The sequence below is a fragment of the Panthera tigris genome, chromosome A3 (assembly GCF_018350195.1).
Source record: "Panthera tigris isolate Pti1 chromosome A3, P.tigris_Pti1_mat1.1, whole genome shotgun sequence".
NCBI classification, from domain to species: Eukaryota; Metazoa; Chordata; class Mammalia; order Carnivora; family Felidae; genus Panthera; species Panthera tigris.
In genome coordinates this window covers 136,912,042-136,933,194 of record NC_056662.1, presented here as the reverse complement: position 1 = coordinate 136,933,194, position 21,153 = coordinate 136,912,042, and the positions used below count along the sequence as shown (strand labels likewise).

Sequence of the window (21,153 nt, the reverse complement as noted above, 5' to 3'; positions counted from 1 at the left end):
TGAAACCTCATGAGGAAACAGTTGAAGAGCAAAGAACGCCGTCACTAAAGGCCTTTTTTCCTCAGAGGAAGAAAAATAAGATCACAATTTTGCCAGTTGCCCTGCAATCTCAGAAACTACAATTTACGTAGTGTCGGCATGACTTCCTGCGTAATAACGCGCGATTATCCTTTTACCGAAATTGGCTCTAAATTCTCTCAAAGCCAGTCACCGTGGGAATATTCCAGCAATTCTTTCAGCTCTTACATCTAAATCTCGTAATATGTAAACCCGTTGGTCCGTTGATTAATATCTGGATGTTTCTCTCTTTTTATCATCTCTCAGGACCCTCAGTGAGAATAAAAAAGTGGTTCCGTTTCCTGGTAAGAGAGTGAATTATCGATGATCGCTTACGGGGTGCGTATGACCCGTGCGGATGGCTGCTCTGGGCTCACTTTGTCCATTTGTGAGTTTTCCCTTTTGAAAATGTCCGAAGCGGGTCGCTTTATGCGTTGCCCCAGCCTGACCTGGCCGTCCACGGCCATCTGTTTACAGGCAGCCTTCCGCTCGGATTACGTGGCTTTGAACAAACGACTTACTCCTTCCTGACTAAGCAGGGACCCCTCTAAGCTGCATTTTATATGGCTCGGTTTCGAGGTGACTTGACAAGTGGAGGTTTGGACGTCACCATAGGGTGGCGCTGTCTGTCGGCTCACAGTTCGTGGAATTGCTTTAATATTTCACTGCATACCCTCGTGATAGTTGGAAAAAAAAAAAAAAAGTAGGGAAGAGAAAAAATAAAGCTCCTGAAACTTGTAACACGAAGTATGGGTTTCAGACAGGAGACTTCAGACCAATAAGTGAATATGTGCCCCTAAGTGTCCCATTTGTAGCCGTTATTAGAGGTCTCTTGGATCGGGGGTTCAGTCCTGAAGGAAAATACAGCACGCGTATGTGACACTAGCAATATCCCACCGGCGATTGCACTTGAGAGGCAAGGAGAGCTCAGGGCGTTTTGAAATCACGTTTTATTATATATTAACATAAAGCATATAGTATTTTATGTTATATTAATATTTAATGTAATTTTATATTACATTTTATGGTAATACATTACCCGTAAACATGCTTTGATATCTTCGTTCTATTTTTAACCTCGCACGTTCTAATTTTGTCTGCTTTTAGGATTGCCTTGTGTGCAGGGCTAGGGGATGGCTGGTGCATTCATTCTTTATTGCCCTCTTTCATTTATCGAACATTTTCTGAGTATCTTCGGCCTGTGGGGTTGAGCTGGGTGCCGGAGAACAAAGAGGGGGAGGCAGCCTCTTGGCGACCAGTGGGGGCGGCGGACTGTGAGCGGGGATCGCACCCACCCGCAGGAGGGCGCCCGCGGGAGGACGCCGAGCTTCTGAGCCTGCATGGCTCCCGGGGTTTGCAAAGCGCGGCCGGCCCGGCGCCGGCCCTCGCCGCCGCTGCCTTTCCTTGGACACACAGTCGTGTGCGTCTTAGTCCCCCACCCCGCCTTTGCTGTTTAAACGTGCATGTGATCACGGTGACTATCGTATCACGTATCCGTCGATTTTAACAGCTCCCTGTCTGCTTCCATTCACTGGTCTCCATAATCCTACATTTTTAAGATTCAGACTTTTACCCCAATTTTTCAAGAAGGGAAGAACTGAAACCCAGAAAGGGGAAGGCGACTCGTCCAATATTACTGTTGAAGTCGGGGGTGGGGGGGTGGGGGCTGCGGGGCAGGGCTCCCAGAGGAGCTGCCGGTTGTGCGCTGGGTACTTGCTGGGCGCCGAGGGTGCATGCGAGTGAGGCTCGGACTTGCTGTGCCCGAGAAGCTCACTGATACCGGGCTTGGGGGCGGATGCATACGCGGAGGTTGTGTGGGGGCCGTGGAAGGACCCTGAAGGAGAACACGGGCCTGTCTGGGCCGGGGAGGGGCTGCAGGGACTTCCAGGTGGTGCCGTGAAGGAGAGAGGGCGGCTCGGGTGGGGTGTGGACGCTCCGTGGGGAGCCGCCAAGCGGGCGCCGCGGAGAAGGGCCCGCAGGTGCCACGGGCGCAGCGGTGGCCGCACGCGGCAGGTGCGGGGGTCTGCGGTCCCCACAGGCGCGTGTGCGGCACCGGTGGGGGCGGGAGGCGCGTGTCCATTTCAGGTGGGTTTTAGGTCCTACCGGGTAGGCTGGGACCCGTGAGGGCGGAGTGTCGGGGACTTTACACAGAGATTCTCTCTGGATCGCGCGAAGTGTAGCGAGGCCTGGAGGCTCCCCTGGGTGTCTCGCCCCAGCGGTGACGCGGGGGCCTCGGTTTGGGCGCGTCACCGTCCCCCACAGGTGACGGTGGGGTTTGCGCGGGGAGGAGGCGGGGAGGAGGCTGCCTCAGGCCGTCGCCTCCTCAGCCCAGAGCGGCGGGCATCTCGTCTCACGGCCCTTTGGTCAGAATGGGCGTCTGGCCCCGCGTGGAGGCTGCGGTCTGGAGGGGTCTTTGGTGGCTCCGCCCCAGGGAGGGGGAGGGGAGCCGGCCTGGCGGCCCCTGGCATCACCACCACAGCCTGATGTGTCATTCTGAGGGTCTGGGGCCTCGTGTGTCAGAGCAGGTGGGTGACATCATCGCATTGATGTTCAAGATAATGATGTGGCCATCAGGGGAGAAGGGCAAGGTGACAGTGGTACCTTCATTCACAATATTCTGTGGTGGAGGCCCGGACGGGACTGGGCCGCAGGGAAGGGACAGCGTCCCGGGAGGTGACGGGGGCCCGGACGGGACCGGGCCGCAGGGAAGGGACAGCGTCCCGGGAGGTGACGGGGGCCCGGACGGGACCGGGCCGCAGGGAAGGGACAGCGTCCCGGGAGGTGACGGGGGCCCGGACGGGACCGGGCCGCAGGGAAGGGACAGCGTCCCGGGGGGTGACGGGGGCCCAGACCGCAGAGAAGGGACAGCGTCCCGGGAGGTGACGGGGGCCCGGACGGGACTGGGCCGCAGGGAAGGGACTTTGCAGGAAGATTTGTGAATTTGACCATATTGACCAAACTTGGCCGCAGGTTGGATATGAGGGGCAAGGGTGAAGTTGGAGGTTCTGGGCTGGGGCCTGGGTCTTGCTTCCGTGAAGGAGAGAAAGAACAGGTTTTGGGGGAAGGCAACAGGTAAGCATGTCCGCTGACACTCCTGCCTTCTCGGAGGTTCCGGGAGGCCTCTCGCTGAAGACGCCATTCCGCAGGTACAGCAGTGGTGTTTGCAGTGTGCAGAAGCAGCGTTGATTCCCTGTGCCCAATGGCACGTTTCGCCGTAGGAACAGATGGTACCATCACCGACGAATGTGGTTTGGCAAGTGACAGATTCCCAAGTACCTCATAATCTTCCTGCTTCCATAGGTTGTTTTCATGTGTTGGTGCCTCTTCTGGAGAAAGACAGTGGTTTTGGATTCTCCTGCACTCTGATTCGTCCTTTCTGATTTTACTAAAAGTGCCTTTTTTATGTTAGTGAAAACATAAGAGTCTTTCCTGTGGTTTATCAATTTTTAAACAACTGGTGGATTACATCTATTTAATTAATATTAGCACATCATTTATACTGGCTTCTCTTGACCTTCTCCGATTCTAGCACATCCTACCTATTTTATGCTTATTTAAGATTCTATTTCCAAGTGAGAATAAAAGTGATAATGTACGTAAAGCACCTTGGACGTGTAATAGCCCATGTGAGAATTATTTTTATTAATATTATCACTATCGATATGAAATTGATGATATAGTAGCTATGTTTGTTATTTTATGATTTATTTCACTTGATTTAGATGGCTACTACGTTTATTGGTGATTTTGTTTTATTTTTGTTTACTGGAGAAAAAGAACCATATGACCTTCTAGAGGGAAAAAACACACCTGTACTACGAGAAGCCCCAGTGAAAATAGAAGACCAAAGACAACCACCAACGGGACAGCGATCACGAGAAGAATCATCATCAGGACGATCAGAAGAAAAGCCCGAAGAACAAGAATTGCTCGAACAGCCATCCTGGGGGCAGCCATCCCAAGAACAGACACCCGACACACGAGAACCATCTGAACAGTCATCCTTGACACAATCATCCCAAGAACAGATACCCGACAAACGAGAAGCATCGTACCTGAACAGCCATCGTTGGGGCAAAAAGAGATGACGCACGGAGGAAAAACTGAACAAATGGCATGAAAACAACTTATCAGCCATGTTGTAAAGAATAACAGTCAGAAGCTAGAAAGGATCGTATGGCAAATGAAAAGAAAATTAGACATTTATTTCACGGTATGCTAAAGAGGTATGCTAGTACAATATTAAAATTGTGCATTTCATATTTTGGTGGTCAAAGTTTAAAAAAACGATGAAGACTAAATTCATCTGGAGTTCCTTCCCCTGTTCCCTGAATTTTAGTAAAACTGGGAGGGGAGGGAAGTGATTAGTGAGACGTAATGTGTATCACCACCTGGCTCACACCTTCATTTCTTAGAGCATCGGTCCATATCTAGTATTCCGGGTGACTCAGTTGCCCTGAAAATGACACACATTTATTTACACAGTTATCTATGGTTAATTTTTTTCTGTTTAACAGTGAATTAGGGTATCGTATAATAATTGCACATATATATACACGCACAAACATATACATCACACACACACAAATGCTTTATATGTCAGAAATTGATAGTAGAACCCATGGAATGGTACATTTTTGGTGATTAAGAGAATGGGTTCTCAAGTCAGATAATACAAGTTTGGCCTCTCCACTCACTAAGTGTGTGAACTATGTCTGTGCCTCAGTTTACTCCTCCATAAATTGAGGCTAATTATAATACCGAATTCATAAGTTTTTGGGATATTTTAAAGCAATAACACTTATTTTTAAGGTTTATTTATTTTGGGGGGGGTAGGGGCAGAGGGGGGGAGAGAGTGCACGCAAGCAGGAGAGGGGCAGGGAGAAGGGGAGAGAGAGAAGCCCAAGCAGGCTCCGCGCTATTAGCTCGGAGCCTGATGTGGGGCTCGATCCCGCGAACTGTGAGATCATGACCTGAGCCAAAATCAAGAGTTAGACGCCCAATTGACTGAGCCACCCAGGTGCCCCTAAAGCAATAATACTTATTCTAAGGTAGTTAGAACAATGCTGGACACACTAAAATATGTTATTACTGTTATTTCATTTTGGTTGTTTTTCTGTTTGTTATTTTATTTCCTTAATGTTTATTTTTGAGACAGAGGGAGACAGAGTGTGAGTGGGGGAGGGGCAGAGAGAGAGGGAGACACAGAATCCAAAACAGCTCCAGGCTCTGAGCCGTCAGCACAGAGCCCGATGCGGGGCTTGAGTCCAGGAACCGTGAGATCATGACCTGAGCTGAAGTCGGACGCTCAACCGACCAAGCCATCCAGGCGCCCCTCTGTTTGTTATTAAGTGAGAGAAGACAAGCAGATCATTCCGCTCAGGTTCTCTGCTAAGATCATTATTGTATTTGAGCTTCTTACCTGCCAGAACCAACATGGAAGCAAGGATTTTCAGACTGTCAGGGTCCAGGTAGAAATCAAACCTGTGCTGCACCGCTGGTTAGTCACAGAGTGCTGACGTGTGGAAGGAGAAAGGAAAGCTGTTGTGTCGCCATCATTATGGATTTTTTGGTTTGTTGTTGGACTTGACTGTAGCATTTACGACTCCTTAAGGAGGGAATTGGGGTCAAATGGAAACCATCTCCGTCTCATCTTTAGCTTTTTTTGGCTAACAAGTTTCTGGTGGAAAGCCGTGGGTGTTGATGTCGCTCCATGCGTCGTCCCCGTTTTGGTGCTTGAGAAAGAACATTACAACAGCATTCTCTGCTCCTTTTTGCCTGGGGTCTCTGTCCGCTGTCCTGGTGTATGTCGTCGCGTGAAGAGGGTGCAGTGGTTGAGAACCGCCGGTCTGGTCTAGGTGCCACCTGCGTTGACCGTATGCTCTTGAACATTTACGTGTCATTTCCAAGCATGAGCTGTTTTCGGTGAACTGAGAATGTTGGAGCTGCGGGCACCCCCAGAGGTGGTGGAGGGCACAGCAGACGTCGTGGGTCACCATGGGGGTCGGAGGCCGCCAGAGTCCCGTGTGACTGTACCTTTCGGTGGCAGGGGCAGGGCTCAGACTCACGTGTTTCTTTCCTTTCTTCCCCCCCCCAAAATTAGTTCTAAATCCACTGTAATACTCAACCTTATTGAGTAAGTGTGTGAAGCACATGAAACGAGGCTCTCTGAAATTCCTAGTACTATCCTGGCATGATATGGATTCGTTTTATTTTCGCGGATACGTGGATACTGCTTCATCCAATGATGTTCATATTTTGGGCCTAGTTTTAGGGGAGGATCTCCCCCAGGGGGGTCCTTCGGAGAGTCGTTCAGTATTAAAATCGAACGAGAATGCAGACCCAAACAATACCATGGTGTCTTAGTACACGTGAAGACGTGGGGCCGAGGCTGGAATGGGAGATGATGGATGAAGGGTTATTTTATTTTATAGTATTTTATTTATTTTATTTTTAATTTTAATTCCAGTGCAGTCAACATACAGCGCTGTATTAGTTTCAGGGGTACGAAATAGTGATTCAACACTTCCGTGCCTTACTCAGTGCTCATCCTGAGATGCGTTCTCTTCATCCCCGTCACTTGTTTCCCCAACCCCCTGCCCCACCGGTGACCATGGGTGTGTTCTCTAGAGTTCAGAGTCTGTGTCTTGGTTTGTCTCTTTCTTCCCCCTTTTTGTTCATTTATTTTGTTTCTTAAATTCCACTTATGAGTGAAATCATGTGATATGTGTCTTTTTCTGACTGGCTTATTTCACTTAGCATTATACCCTCTAGATTTACCCATGTTGTTGCAGATGGCAAAATTTCATTTTATGTATTTATTTGTGTATTTATTTTTTACTTTATTTAATTTTATTTAAAAAAAATATTTATTATTGAGAGACAGAGAGACACAGAGTGTGAGCAGAGGAGGGGTAGAGAGAGGAGAAGACACAGAATCTGAAGCAGGCTCCAGACTCCGAGCTGTCAGCACAGAGCCCGATGTGGGGCTCGAACTCACAAACTGTGAGATCATGACCTGAGCCAAAGTCGGTCGCCTAACCAACTGAGCCACCCAGGTGCGCCCCCCCCCTTTTTTTTTTTTTTTTTTTACTTTAGAGAGAGAGAGTGTGAGTGTGGGAGAGGGGCAGAGGGAGAGAGAAAGAGAATCTCAAGCAGACCCCATGTCCAGGCAGAGCCTGATGCGAGGCTTGATCTCACGATTGTGAGATCATGACTTGAGTTGAAATCAAGAGTCGGATGCTCAACCAACTGAGCCCCCCAGCTGCCCCAAGATCTCCTTCGTATGGTTGAGTAACTTCTTCTTTATCCATCCATCAGTCAATGGACACTTAGACTGTTTCCATATCTTGGCTGTTGTAAATCATGCTGCTATGAACATCAGGGTATGTGTATCCTTTCGAATTAGTGTTCTTGCATTCTTTGGGAAATACCCAGTAGTGCCATTGTTGGATCATAGGTAGCTCACTTTTAACCTTTTGAGGAGCCTCCATACCGTTTTCCACAGGGGCTGCACCCGTCTGCATTCCCACCAACAGTGCATGAGCGTTCCTGTTCCTCCACACCCTTGCCAGCGTCTGTTGTTTCTTGTGTTGTTGATTCCGGTCATTCTGACAGGCGTGAGGTGATATCTCATTGCAGTTTTGATTGGCTTTTCAGGAGAGGGCTGCTTTACATCAACCGCTGGACTAATGAGATATGAGATGACCAGTGAAATAATTTCAAAATAAATTTTCAAGGCTGTTTCTGTAGCCGTACCTGCCTGGGAGCAAACTGCTGTCTGGATGCTCTGGGATATTTTCTTTTCTTTTCTTTTCTTTTCTTTTCTTTACTTTTCTTTTCTTTTCTTTTCTTTTCTTTTCTTTTTTTTAAATATATGAAATTTATTGTCAAATTGGTTTCCATACGACACCCAGTGCTCATCCCAAAAGATGCCCTCTTCAATACCCATCACCCACCACCCCCCTCCCACCCCCCATCAGCCCTCAGTTTGTTCTCATTTTTTAAGAGTTTCTTATCATTTGGCTCTCTCCCACTCTAACCTCTTTTTTTTTTCCTTCTCCTCCCCCATGGGTTTCTGTTAAGTTTCTCAGGATCCACATAAGAGTGAAACCATATGGTATCTGTCTTTGTCTGTATGGCTCATTTCACTTAGTATAACACTGTCCATTTCCATCCACGTTGCTACAAAGGGCCATATTTCATTCTTTCTCATTGCCACGTAGTATCCATTGTGTATATAAACCACAATTTCTTTATCCATTCGTCAGTTGATGGACATTTAGGCTCTTTCCATACTTTGGCTATGGTTGAAAGTGCTGCTATAAACATTGGGGTACAAGTGCCCCTCTGCATCAGCACTCCTGTGTCCCTTGGGTAAATTCCTAGCAGTGCTATTGCTGGGTCATAGGGTAGATCTATTTTTAATTTTTTGAGGAACCTCCACACTGTTTTCCAGAGCAGCTGCACCAGTTTGCATTCCCACCAACAGTGCAAGAGTGTCTCTGGGATATTTTCATGCAATACTGTAGATTCTCAACATGCCACAGGCTGCCATCTAGAAAAGTACCCAGAACATGCAGTAAAATGATAACAGTTTTGGGAAGTTCTCTTTTAATCTGTTTTTCATTTTATTTTTTTTAATCTTTATTTTTGAGAGAGTGAGAGAGACAGAGTGAGAGGAGGGGAGGAGCAGAGAGAGAGGGAGACACAGAATCCGAAGCAGGCTCCAGGCTCTGAGCTGTCAGCACAGAGCCCAACGGGGGGCTCAAACCCACGAACCATCAGATTGTGACCTGAGCTGAAGTTGGACACTTAACTGACTGAGCCACCCAGGTGCCCCATAATCTTTTTTTTTTTTTTTTTTTTTTTTTTTTTTTTATGTCTTTCAGATGGCCTGGGAGTAGAAACCAATAAACTAAAAAAAAAATCACTTTTCTATCTACCTGACATCAATATTCCTTCAATCATAGTGTTTCCATCTTGCATATGGACATTTTAACAGTGAGAACACCATGTCTGGGGGAAACAAACCCATGCACGGTGTCTTCTCAAAAGCTAAAGATGAGGGTTTTCCAAAGGATCCCATAGTGTTCTAAGTCCTTTCCTTGGTGGCATTTCTTTTTAGTAAACATTTGAAAGAATGACATGTAGTTCTTCGTAATTAAGCCTCACAAAGATCATTTGGAAAATCGGAGGAATTTGGAATCACCCGTGCGCATAGCCCCTTGTTTGTTTTCCTTGGAATGTGTTTTGGAAGATACTGGTTCATTATTGGAAGGTGTTGTTCTCCCCAAGAGGGATCTAGAACCTCTGCTATATGAAGTTCTAAGTATGAAAATATTTTACCCTCTGCATGATCAGTTCAAAAGGAAAACACGTCCAAGGTTAGCTGGGAAAAGGATTTTCCTAGTTTACTTACGTATTTTCACAAAGACAAAAGCGATAGCCATACAACTAAGTGCAAAGATGTGAGTTTTCTGCAGCAAAGATTTTAATGTTAGCAAAGAGCACTTATCTCTCTTCCGTTTGCATTCTAGTCCTAGTTGAAGAAGCTGTAGGCTGTTTGCTTTTACATCTGGGTGAAAAAAAAAAAAAAAGAAATACAAGGCGAAATTTTCACAGGAGAGACTTCAGTGTCATTTGGCGGGTACGGAACACTGTCACATTCAAACCTGAAAGGTATTTACTGTTACAACTATGGTTAAACTATGACGACCATCGGCAATAGACTCAATAGTTTCATCTTATTATATTTTTACCGATGCTTCAAAATGTTTCAGAAATTGGTCTGCATTCAAGTTTTTTTATTTATTTATTTTTTAACGTTTATTTATTTTTGAGACAGAGAGCGACAGAGCATGAACAGGGGAGGGGCAGAGGGAGAGGGAGACACAGAACCTGAAACAGGCTCCAGGCTCTGAGCAGTCGGCACAGAGCCCGACGCGGGGCTCGAACTCACGGACCGCGAGATCTTGACTTGAGCGGAAGTCGGACGCTTAACCGACCAAGCCACCCAGGCGCCCCTCAAGTTTATTTTTATTTAACTTCAAACATCATTTGACTTGTTTCATCAGATGATTGAACATCATTGAACATCATCAGATTGTTCACCTGATGATTGAACATCATCAGATTGTTCAAAACTCATACTGCCCTTTGAAAACAGCCAGACTTTATGTACTGTACGGGCCCATTTTCAGAATTTTCAAAGAATTCTCGTCGTTTGTAATTCCATTTTCATACGTTCTAAATCAAACTAGTCTTTTATAAAAAGTTGAATACGAACTTTTTTTTCCCCCTGTAATTTTCTTTGTTGGAGTTTCTCGGGGTCGCTGTGTCGATTCTCAAAACCACAGGTTGAAATCTGTCCCCGGAGCACACCTAGGGGGCTTAGGGTCTCTTGCGCTTGGAAACATACGAAGACTTTCAGGGATGTTTTTGCAAATTTAAAATGTATTAAAACCCATTTGCTTCTCTGCTAATTAGGTAATACTATCTGTTTCTGTGTTTGTTCAGAGAAAGTAGGGCAGATTTGGGCTCTGTTTTCTGTATTCCTTTTCTAGTCTGCCTAAGAAACACTGACCAACCAAACCTACAGGCAACTAGCTTTCTTCAGAGCTGCAGAAATACCAACAGAAACATTAACACACATTTCCACCCCACCCCCCACCCCCCGCCTTCCACCCAAGCATCTTGTCTGTTGTTTTCTTCAATTTAACGACTGTCTCTGCAAAATGTATCGACCTAAAAGACCCACTACCACCATTTCACTGGCGGATCTCCTCAGAGTGGTTGAGACTCCACATGGGACCCGCGGTTGGTGAGTCATAACCCACGTCGGCTCTTGGGGTTGATGCTTCGGCATTAGGAATATTTTGCACGTTTTTTCCTTTGAATCATTTCTCTTCTATTGGTGTTTCTTTTCGTGGAGGGACAGTTTAAAACGTGGGGGATCTCATTACCACGCTGAGCCCCTGCCACCATCAAAAAGATTTCCTCCAGAATGAAGCTACGAATTGCCAATTTCCCGTTATGATTATATCTGGAATGTGTGACCCTCCTCCTTTAAGTTGCTTGATCTGTTTGCCAAATACATTTGATTGGGTTTACCTATGGAGTGGCTAGAAATGGAGTAAAACAGAAAGCTATGTTGATAAAAATTAGACTCTTTCGTAATGATTTGATGAATTATCCCTCCATGTTATCGCCCACCAGGAAGCTATGTACATGTAATTGCATCTTCAAGAATCAGTTTGATCGCTAAATTAATTAGACAAGGTTGGTGAAATCTATGGACTCCTGTTTCTTGTGATTATGTTTATAATGATGCGCAGTTCATTTTTCCTGTATGTCCACTTTTTGAAAATATGGAGCATCAAAGTTCTAATTGGTAAGAGCCTCTGTGATGCCTTGTGGAATAGTTCTGTATGTTTCATAAGAGAAAAATGACGAGCAAGACCCGTCAAAGCCCCACGCTCACAGAATTTCTATTCCAGTAGGAGAAAGAGGTTAGTTGAGTCATAGGAGCGCTGCAGTCCAGTCCTGATTTAGCTCAGTCCCTAATTGGATTAAAATACCACCCCCACTAAAAGTCTAGCAGAAAGGGGAAGTCCTCCCTGGGGAAATAACATGGTCCTAAATGCCCAGTGTCCTGCATTCAAGAAAAGATGATCAGGTGTGAAGAGACACGGGATTATATCACTGAGAATCAAGAGAATTAACAGGAAAAGCACAGGGGATGTAGTGATCTCACATTACTCTGCTGGTGTCGGCAGAAAAGAACTTTAAAATAACAATAATCGGCATGTTCAGGGACATAGAAGGAAAAGAACAGAGACTTTTACCAAAGAGGTGGAATCTACAAAAAGGGATCGAAAGGAAATTTTGGAACAGACCACGTGACACAGGAATGGAGATAACTTATCAAATACAGCAGAAAACAGGATTAGGAAACTGATAAACCGATCCAGAGAAAATACACTGAGGCACGCAGAGAGAAAATAATAGAAAACACATAAACGACTCTAAGAGATCTGCATGATCTCGTGAAAAGGTTTAATATAAGTGAAATTGGAGTCTCAGAAGGAGAGGACAGAGGGCCTATGAGAGAAGAAGAAATGGAACTTTGGGAGAAGCAATCCTATTAATGGCAGCAGGGAGATGGGGGGGGGGGCGGGTCCAGGGAAGTTTTTAATTTCCTTTCCCTTCTTGTTCCTTTGCTTTTCTTCTTTCCTTTCTCTTTCTCTCTCTCTTCTCTCCTTCTCCTCTCCTCCCCTCCCCTCCCCTCCCCCTCCCCCTCTCCCTTTCCCCCTTTTCTTTCTTCCGCTTTCTTTCATATGATTGATGCTCAAAATGTTGCAGGCCATTATTAGGATGATTCCATAGAAAGAGTGCGATGGGCCAATTTTAAGAAAGCCATAGGGACAGAAGGCAAGAGCACGTGGAGGGAGGGCTATTTGGATACTTGGCAGGAGAGAGTGGGAGAGTGATATAGATGTGGCCACAGTTGTAGGTTTGCTGCTGGGAATCTCAGGTTGCTTTAATAGGTTTTAATGAAATATGCATTGGAGTCAGTGATGGAGACTCAAGGGGGGATAAAAGAAACTGTAAGAGAGAGCAAAAGGATAAAATACACTTACTAGGAAAAGGGGCAGTGATATGTACCAAGTTCAAGGATGGGTCTTGAGATTAAAAAAGAGGCAGAGAAGAGAAAGTAAGGATGGGAGGTTCCTTCACCTGGAAGATGAGAGGGTTTTTTTGGACAAAGTTTGTAATCTTAGAAGATAGCTTCGAGAAGGTGTGATGCTTTCGGACCTTGAGGGATACTGTGATACAGGAGGCCAGGCTAGAGGGTTCTAAAACTGCTCTTAAAAGACAAGCCTGGGGGAGAAAAGACAAAACCAGGAAAAGGAGTATTCGTTGCTATCATGTCAGGAAGAATTGTGGGAGCCTAAAGAAATCTAACACAGAGAGGGAGAGATGAAGTTTAAGAGGGTGCAATGGAATTATTTTCTTTCTTTCTTTCTTTTTTTTTAAATGTTTATTCATTTTTGAAAGACAGAGAGAGACAGAGTACAGAAGGGGTGGGGCGGAGAGAGAGGGGGAGCAGAGAATCAGAAGCAGGCTCCAGGCTCTGAGCTGTCAGCACAGAGCCCGACGCGGGGCTCGAACCCACAGACTGCAAGATCATGACCTGAGCCGAAGTCGGACGCTCACCTGACTGAGCCACCCAGGCACCCCGGAATTATTTTCTTAAAGGGAGCCTAGGGTCATGAACCTTGAGACAGGAAACCCATTAAAGGTGCCGGTGGGGATTCAGTAATCCGTGCGATTGGACAACTGTCCCCTAAGGACTCAGGACTGAGAAGGCAAGAGAGAATACTTCTAGCACAATCACATGAATGCAGATTCTACAGTATTTTGGGCAGGGGCCAGGTCTAAACTGCGTGGGTAGTTTACAGAGTCGGGTCTATAAGGGCAGGTACAGAGCCCCTTCTAGAACGGGGGCTTCTAGAGGACTGGCAGGTGAAGTTGAATCTGGTTACATGTAGACTCGGGAGCGAATAGTTCTGGTGGAATTTTACACCATAGAGAACTGAGAAGGCACAACGCTTGTATGAATAATAAATGCTTTGACAACATTAACATTTACCAATTTTGTACCATTCACTGTGGGAATTCCCTCAAGGCCAAAATTGTGGAAGAATGCCAGAAAACAAATCTCTGGGTTGGGAAAAAAAGGGTGCAAAGAAATCCTGCTGGTGTGACAGGAGTCAGAACCTAATGGGGCAACAAGGAAAAGTGAGAACATAAGCAGAAGAGGAGAGTTTGCAAACTTCTGCTGAGCCTTCTTGAACTTGGTAGTGGAAACCAGAAGAAAAAGGAACAACGAGAGGTTATTTCTTCTTTACAGAAAAAGGTAATAGCCAAGGAAACAATTTTAGCCACCGTGGAGGTAGCTAGCCCAGGCAAGTTACTCAAGGCTGGGATTGTGACTGGCTTCCCCTGACAAAGTTGTGGGAAGGGCACACATCGTCCCAAGGATCACTGTTGAGGGGCTGGGGTTCTTTTTGTCCCAGTAATGGCTGTTCTGGTGACTGCTGTCCCAGTGGTGATTCTCTCTGGGCTTCTCTCTGTAGGTCTTAGCAGTACAGGTTATCGGTTGTACTGTGGGTCGCTTGTATATGAGGAGTCGCTTTTTTAAAAATACTGTTTTTAAGATTCTGTCTTTGCCTTTGGCTTCGGGTAGTTTGATTATGAGGTGTGTGGCTGCAGATCTGTGAGTTGATCTGACTCGGAATTTGTTGAGTTTAGTGTTCAGCTGCTGATTGGACAGAGTTTCTTAAACACCTTGCCCCAGAAAGTCTCCAACCTTTCCTGGAGAGCTCTGTGTGTGTGTTGGGGACCCTTCAGTATCCAGCATGGGATGTGCACCTCTTAGGTTGCATGTCTTAGGGTCGGCCAAAGGTGGGACCTTAGGGCCTTCTCAGGTCTTTCCTGGGTACGCACACAGCTCTATGGCATTGTAGATTCTCAGGAATAGATCAGAACTTCGCAGAGCCCCCTGTTGATATCTGATTCCCTAGCTTTTCCTTTAAACTAACACTTAAAAAGTTAGAATTGTTTGGTCAGCCCTAACCAATGTGCCCCTTCAAGCAGCTGTGATATTAAACAGTTGCCACTGATTGTTTTTCGGAAGCGTCCCAGGGAGACAGGGCTGTTTGTACAGAGAGAGCTCTGAGCCACCAGGTCGAAGAAAAGAGGAGCCCCAGGGGCGCCTGGGTGGCTCAGTCGGTTAAGTGTCCGCCTTTGGCTCAGATCATGATCTCACAGTCTGTGCGTTCGAGCCCCACTCTGCGCTGACAGCTCGGAGCCTGGAGCCTGCTTCGGATTCTTTGTCTCCCTCTCTCTCTGCCCCTCCCCTGCTCATGTTCTGTCTCTCTCTCAAAAATAAATAAACATTAAAAAAAAGAGAGAGAGAGAGAAGCCCTGAGAATGGAGATTTTCACATTGCTGCCAGACAGCAGATACCTGGGTGTGAACCTCTGGTGAGTCTTAAAACCATTCTGCCTTCTCCAGTGGCCGCTAACCTGCAACTTTTCACAGCTTCTGCGGTTAGGAGGCTGTTCGTTTTCATGGCTGTTGTTAAGCTGGGAAGAGGGAGACTGAAGTAGGTTTGCTGTTCTCACTGAGATTCAGTTCTCTGTCTTGACTCCATGCTCCCTGATAGCTGCGACATTTTGGTTAATTTCATCAGTTCCGGAAAAGTCAATTTGGACACTGTTTGGTAGTGTTTTCCTTGCTTGTATAGAGGGGTGGTCTTTGGATGGCCCTCACTCCGCCATCTCGGAAGTGCTTCTCGCATGCATTCTTGACATGCGAGTACCAGGACTGCAGGTTCCCCCACTTCTGCACCTGCTGTATTTTCTTAATTCTGTTCTCCCTTGGTTCGTGTCAGTACAGAGACGCACATCAGCGAGCCAGCTGCCCACATGGGCTCCCAGCTGGGGAATGGCACGTCAGGTTGTCTGTCTTGCAAGCCCTCAATTTTTGTGATCGGTAGGTATGGCACCCTCCTTCATTTGACCTTGGGCGGATGTGGGAGGAAGCACTTGTCTCCCTCCACTTGAAGGGAAGGAGGGGAGGAAAAGCGGAAGCATTGTCCGTTGAGCCGATGATTGGGATGATCATATCATCTATTATCTGAACTGGGATATTTTTAATAGCAAAAAGTACTCAATATAATGTAGTATATGTATGTGTGAGTAAAGAGGAAGGGAGAGAGAGAGAGGAAGGAGGATAGGAGGGAGAAGGAGAGACACACATGCGTAGAAAGACACATACTCACAGGGATGCACACAAAGAGAGATAGATACACAGATACACACACAAAGAAAGAGAGAAACACGCAGGCACATACACAGACAGAGAGAGAGAGAGAGGAAAAGAGATTTATTGACTCCAAATTAATTTTATCATATTGGTACATCTGAAAATAGTTCTATTAGAAAAGCTGTTTTTTTTTTTTTTTTAATGTTTTTATTTAGTTTTGAGAGACACAGAGGCAGAATGCGAGTGGGTTAGGGGCAGAGAGAGAGAGGGAGACACAGAATCCGAAGCAGGTTCTGGCTCTGATTGTCAGCACAGACCCCGATGCAGGGCTCGAACTCACGGACCGTGAGATCATGACCCGAGTTGAAGTTGGATCCTCAACCGACTGAGCACCCAGGTGCCCCTAGAAAAGCTGTTTTTAAAAACAACTTTTTAAAATAAAATAAATGGATATCTATGTGCATTAAAATAAAACAAATGGAGATTTTTGATACTGATTATCTGAACTTAAAGCAAAATAACTATTCTTGGTACATATTCATATGTGTTAATTGCATCCTAAAATTATCTGTATCTAATACCATGTCCTTGGTGTTTTCCCAAAAATGCATGTTTTAATATAGTCTACTTAATTTTAATTTTTCATAAAATTTCCAGCAGTCGTCTCCAAAGTAATACTTTGTGGTTAGTAACTTAGAAATTCTGACACCTTCACTTGACTCTTTTCTATTCACTTTCCGATTTTAACCGAGAAAATTCTCAGAGGTGCTGAGGAACCTGCTGAGCTCAGAGCAAATTTTGCGAAATATGGAAAATTCTCAATACTGTTTTTTTTTTGTTGTTGTTGATAAACTGGACTCTATTCAAAATTAAACCTTCTACTCATCCAAAGCATTTTTTTTAAATTTGCATCCAAGTTAGTTAGCATATAATGCCATGATGATTTCAGGAGTAGATTCCAGTGGTTCATCCCCCTCCCCCATGTGTAACACCCAGTGCTCATCCGGACAAGTGTCCTCCTTAACGCCCCTTGCCCATTTAGCCCATCCCCCCACTCAAAACCCCTCCAGCAACCCTCAGTTTGTTCTCTAAGAGTCTCTTCTGTTTTGTCCCCCTCCCTGTTTTTGTATTATTTTTGCTTCCCTTTCCTTCTGTTCATTTGTTTTATACCTTAAATTCCTCATATGAGTGAAATCATATGATATTTATCTTTCTCCAACTGTGCAAATGACAAGATTTCATTCTTTTTGGTTGCCGAGTAATACTCGATTGTATCTATAGACCACATCTTCTTTATCCGTTTGTCCATCGATGGACATTTGGGCTCTTTCCATACTTTGGCCATTGTCGATAGCGCTGCTATAAACATTGTGGGGCAAAAAGGGGCAGATGCACCTTTGAAACAGCACATGTGTATCCTTTGGATAAATACCTAGTAGTGCAATTGCTGGATTGTAGGGTAGTTCTATTTTTAACTTTTTGATGAATCTCCGTGCTGTTTTCCAGAGTGGCTGTGCCAGCGTGCATTCCCAAGAACAATGTAAGAGGGTCCCCCTTTATCCATATCCTGGCAGGTAGCACCTCCCTTCTGAATTTTTTCCCAGATGGGGCTGTGTTTCCAAACCCCTCACTTCCGAGAGCCCTGTGGCTTGGACCCACTATGACCCTCTGGGGGAGGATCTCACCGAGCAATGGCCGGATGCCGCTTGCTTCCGGAACGTTCCTGCAATCACACTGTTGCAGAGGCTCGGAAGTTGTGACTGATTGTCAGCTTGCCCTAGAATAAGTTCATGTGATCTCGTGGCAGCAGTGTTTCAGGGATTGTGGTAAGTCACAACACACAACCCGTGTCAGGTTTCACCACACCCTGGCGTTTTTGTTCCAATACCAGCAATTGTGTTCTCTGGGGTCTGCTGGGAACTTTGCCTGTTGGGAGGCTATCCCGCGTCTACCAAATGCCCTCCTAGCAGGGTAGCAGGGGAGCCAGTTCTCCCCATGTGGCCCACGGATCTCTCGGACCTCGCTGCCAGCACCTGGGGATTCGCCCTTCCCACCTGAACACCGCCGGGTATTGGGCTGTGGAATTTCTAATGCTACTCTGCCCTGTTTATGGAGTCTTAATGATGTTGAAACCCTCTTCTTTCTCCCTTTTCCCTTTCTTTTCAGGCAACTGTGGGTGCTTCTACTCTTTCTCTTTCTCTCCTGCTACTTTCGGAGGGAGTGCCTTTCCTGCACTACCCACCCCCCCCAATCTCTGTCCTCTCTCCACAAATACCACTCCCTATCCTCCATGGCTTCTCTCGCCTCCAGCTCACCTCTCCATGCCACGTACCTGCCCAATTCTGTGGCTCAAGTTATGCAGACTGTTGAGTTAATCCTCAGGTCAATTTCCCAGGTGTGCAAAATGGTTTGACACCCATCTAGCTGCATTTCAGGGACGAGAGAAGCAGAGAACGTCCATGCTGCTCTGCCTTCTTGTCAAAAACCTCCATACCGTTTAAAACCTATTGAAATTGTAAAGATTTCAGGAAAATACTTTTTGTGCTCATCGTCTCTGTTGCTTCCATTTAGGGCGTCTTTCATTGACAAATATTTTTATAAACGCATCAAAGAAGTTGTTTCTGTCGACGATTCCTGAAATGTTTTGTTAAACTTACATACTGCAAAATCACGAAGCTTCTGAATTTTACCTTATTGTGGTACAACATATAAGTTCGTACAGTTAAAAATATTTCTCTTATCAAACAATTCTTCCTAAAGGTTGAGATATTTTCAAGCAAACTTATAGGATTTCAGAATTAAATCGTGGTCTCCAGTTGGTCTCTCGTCATTCAAAATGTTGGACATTTTCCTTGTTTTTGTAAGGGTAAATTTCAATGAGCTCCTGTTTTCAAGCTTTCCCCCAATAATTGCAGGCTGCCCAGACTTCAAGAGTAGCTTTTGGTCCTTTGGGTTGTATAATCTCACCAAAGCTCGCAACAGATTTTGAACAAAATACAACGAAAGTTTAGAAGACTTTAAGAAATATTTAATACACTGGGGAACCCTTAGTTTGATTTACAGAGTGGTTCCTCAAAGCGCAAACGTTTCCACAATGGCTGATGACAGGAGGCAGAGAGAGAAGGGCCTCTTGGCATGCGGGAGGTATTTTTTGTTGGACAACATTATCACAAAAGCATTGTAGTTGGCGTGCTCTTTGATATATAAAAATACCAGCTTTGACAATGACAGCTTTGTTCCGGTATGTAGAATATTACATATGCAGCACATGACCATTCCAAGTACGTTTCTACTCCATCAGTCCTCAGTGTGGTAAGAATATCACTGAACCACCACACAGTGTTCCACTTCAGTGTGGACTCACGTGATCCCCACAACCCCATTATTTTGCCTTACGTTCAGCTTTTTCACTGAATTCGCAATGACATTCACAGTAACGTCAGGTGCTTTCATCCTCAACAGAACGGGATTCCAAAACCATTTGCTTTGTTCCATGAACTGGATGAAAAACTGAATCATCCCTGGAATTAGTTAAATTGATTTTCTATCTTCAGTATTTGGTGTCACTGATATGAAACCGGCATGACTTAAATCTCTACATGTTCATCTGGACCCAGCACATTAACAGCTACTGCTTCACGTTTTGTATGTGAACAAGAAAGCTCAGAAGGTGCCAGATTAATTCGCAGAAACTGTCACTTGGCCTAATGCAAAGGGAGAAGGTCTGATAACTCGGCCAGTTTCTGTTTGGTTTGGGGTTCCCCGGCTGGGCTGGACTCGAGTCACATCACCCCATAGCCCACAGGACAGACTTCTGGGTCCACCTCACATCCTTTGTTCAGCGGGCTGGGTCCAGAGTGGGGGGGTTCTAAGGGTGGCTTCCTGCTGAAGATCCCCGGAATACCAGGGGTACATTTGGCTTGGCCTTCCAGATCTCGGGGAAGGAAGGATTAGGAAGAGTCTATCTGACATCCCAAGTGTTACGAAGTCATCCCACATGGCTGGCAGGGATGTCAACTGTTTCCAGCTTAGGTGGGCTTTGGGAGTTGTCTGTTTCTTCACGGTGGGTCTTTTCTTGGGTGGTTCTGTCTCCTGGATATGCAGATCAGTTTTTCACCGGAGGACTCTGCGTGTCTTGGAGCTTGCTCTTTGGGCAGCCTCCTCCTCCCGGATTCCCCCCTCCCCCATTCTCAAGACCAGCAGCACCACGGTGCGTATGTAGAAAGTCTCCTGCATTCATCGTCGCATGGCATCCACTGTGCTCCGTGCCACATCAAGCTGGCGTCATAGAAACACAGGTGCTGCTCTGGGGGGGTCTTCTCCACCTTGTCAGTGTGATCCAGCCACTCTTCCCTCTAGTTCAAGCGCACCGTGGGTACGCTCTTCTCCTACACAACTGCCCTTGTCCGTTGCCACAGTCTACGACTCTTCCAACGTCAGCATCGATGGCACAGACGTCCATCGGGTCTGGTTGGGTTCTCCTGACTTGTCTGTTCTGTGGCCTGGAAACCGCCTTCAGGCAGAAAGCCAAGAAATCATGGCCCCCTTGTTTATTTCCCTTCTTGGGGGACCACAGTTATGCTGGCTGTCCAGTGTCTTAAAATCATATATTTTGTCTGGTTTTCCAGTTGTTTAAGCAGAGAGTGTGTCCAGCCCCTGTGACCCCATCCTGGCCTGAGATGGATGTCCTGGGTTTTGCCTTCAGTTTTGTGCTTTCCAGGGGATTTGTCTCTTGTCAGAATTTCTCTGTATTAGAGATGGAACATTTTCTTGCCTTTTTGCCCCTTTGGAAAGGTGATTTTGGGGAGGATAAATAATTTTGGTAGAGAAATACCTGGGAAGTGGGGTGAGAGATTTTGCCCATCAATGGTGAGTGATTGTAGACTATGGGGTTCTTATTCTTCCTGGGGCAAGTGGACAAGTTTTTTTTTTTTTTTTTTTTTTTTTTTTTTTCTGAAGGTGTAGGAAGGGGGTATGGAAGGGTGTTGTATATGCCTCCACTTGACCCAGGGGCACCATTCAAGGAGCAGACACCCATCCAGCCCAGAAAAGGATTTTAGTAACTTTGGCAGCTGGTCCTTGCAAGGGCTGGGGTACAGGTGTGGTTGTTCACTGAACTCTGGCTGCGGAATGCTCACACACCTGTGTGCACACCCTGGGAGGGTAAATCTGTGCGCAAGGGCATCTTGCATACTCACTCAACGTGATTGTCTCAGGATGAGCATTATGAAGACAGATTGCTGTGTGATGGTGTGTGGACTG

General features: G+C 45.9%; 1 protein-coding gene across 9 annotated transcripts in view; it reads left to right on the top strand.

The window, feature by feature from the left end:
- DCDC2C (doublecortin domain containing 2C) overlaps positions 1–15,603 on the top strand; it is a 93,070-nt gene extending 77,467 nt beyond the window's left edge. For 3 of the 9 annotated variants that reach the window (XR_006216062.1, XR_006216059.1, XR_006216057.1), the window contains 2 exons: positions 3,829–4,283; positions 15,518–15,603. Coding sequence is in view for 2 of the 9 variants with exons in the window: in XM_042982570.1 (XP_042838504.1) it covers positions 3,829–3,852 (24 nt within the window). In the remaining 7 variants the exon portion in view is untranslated. Of the gene's footprint in view, positions 1–3,828; positions 4,284–15,517 lie in introns of those variants that run through there. The other 6 variants (XM_042982570.1, XM_042982567.1, XR_006216060.1 and 3 more) reach the window with 5 other exon arrangements.
- The last annotated feature ends 5,550 nt before the right edge of the window (positions 15,604–21,153 follow it).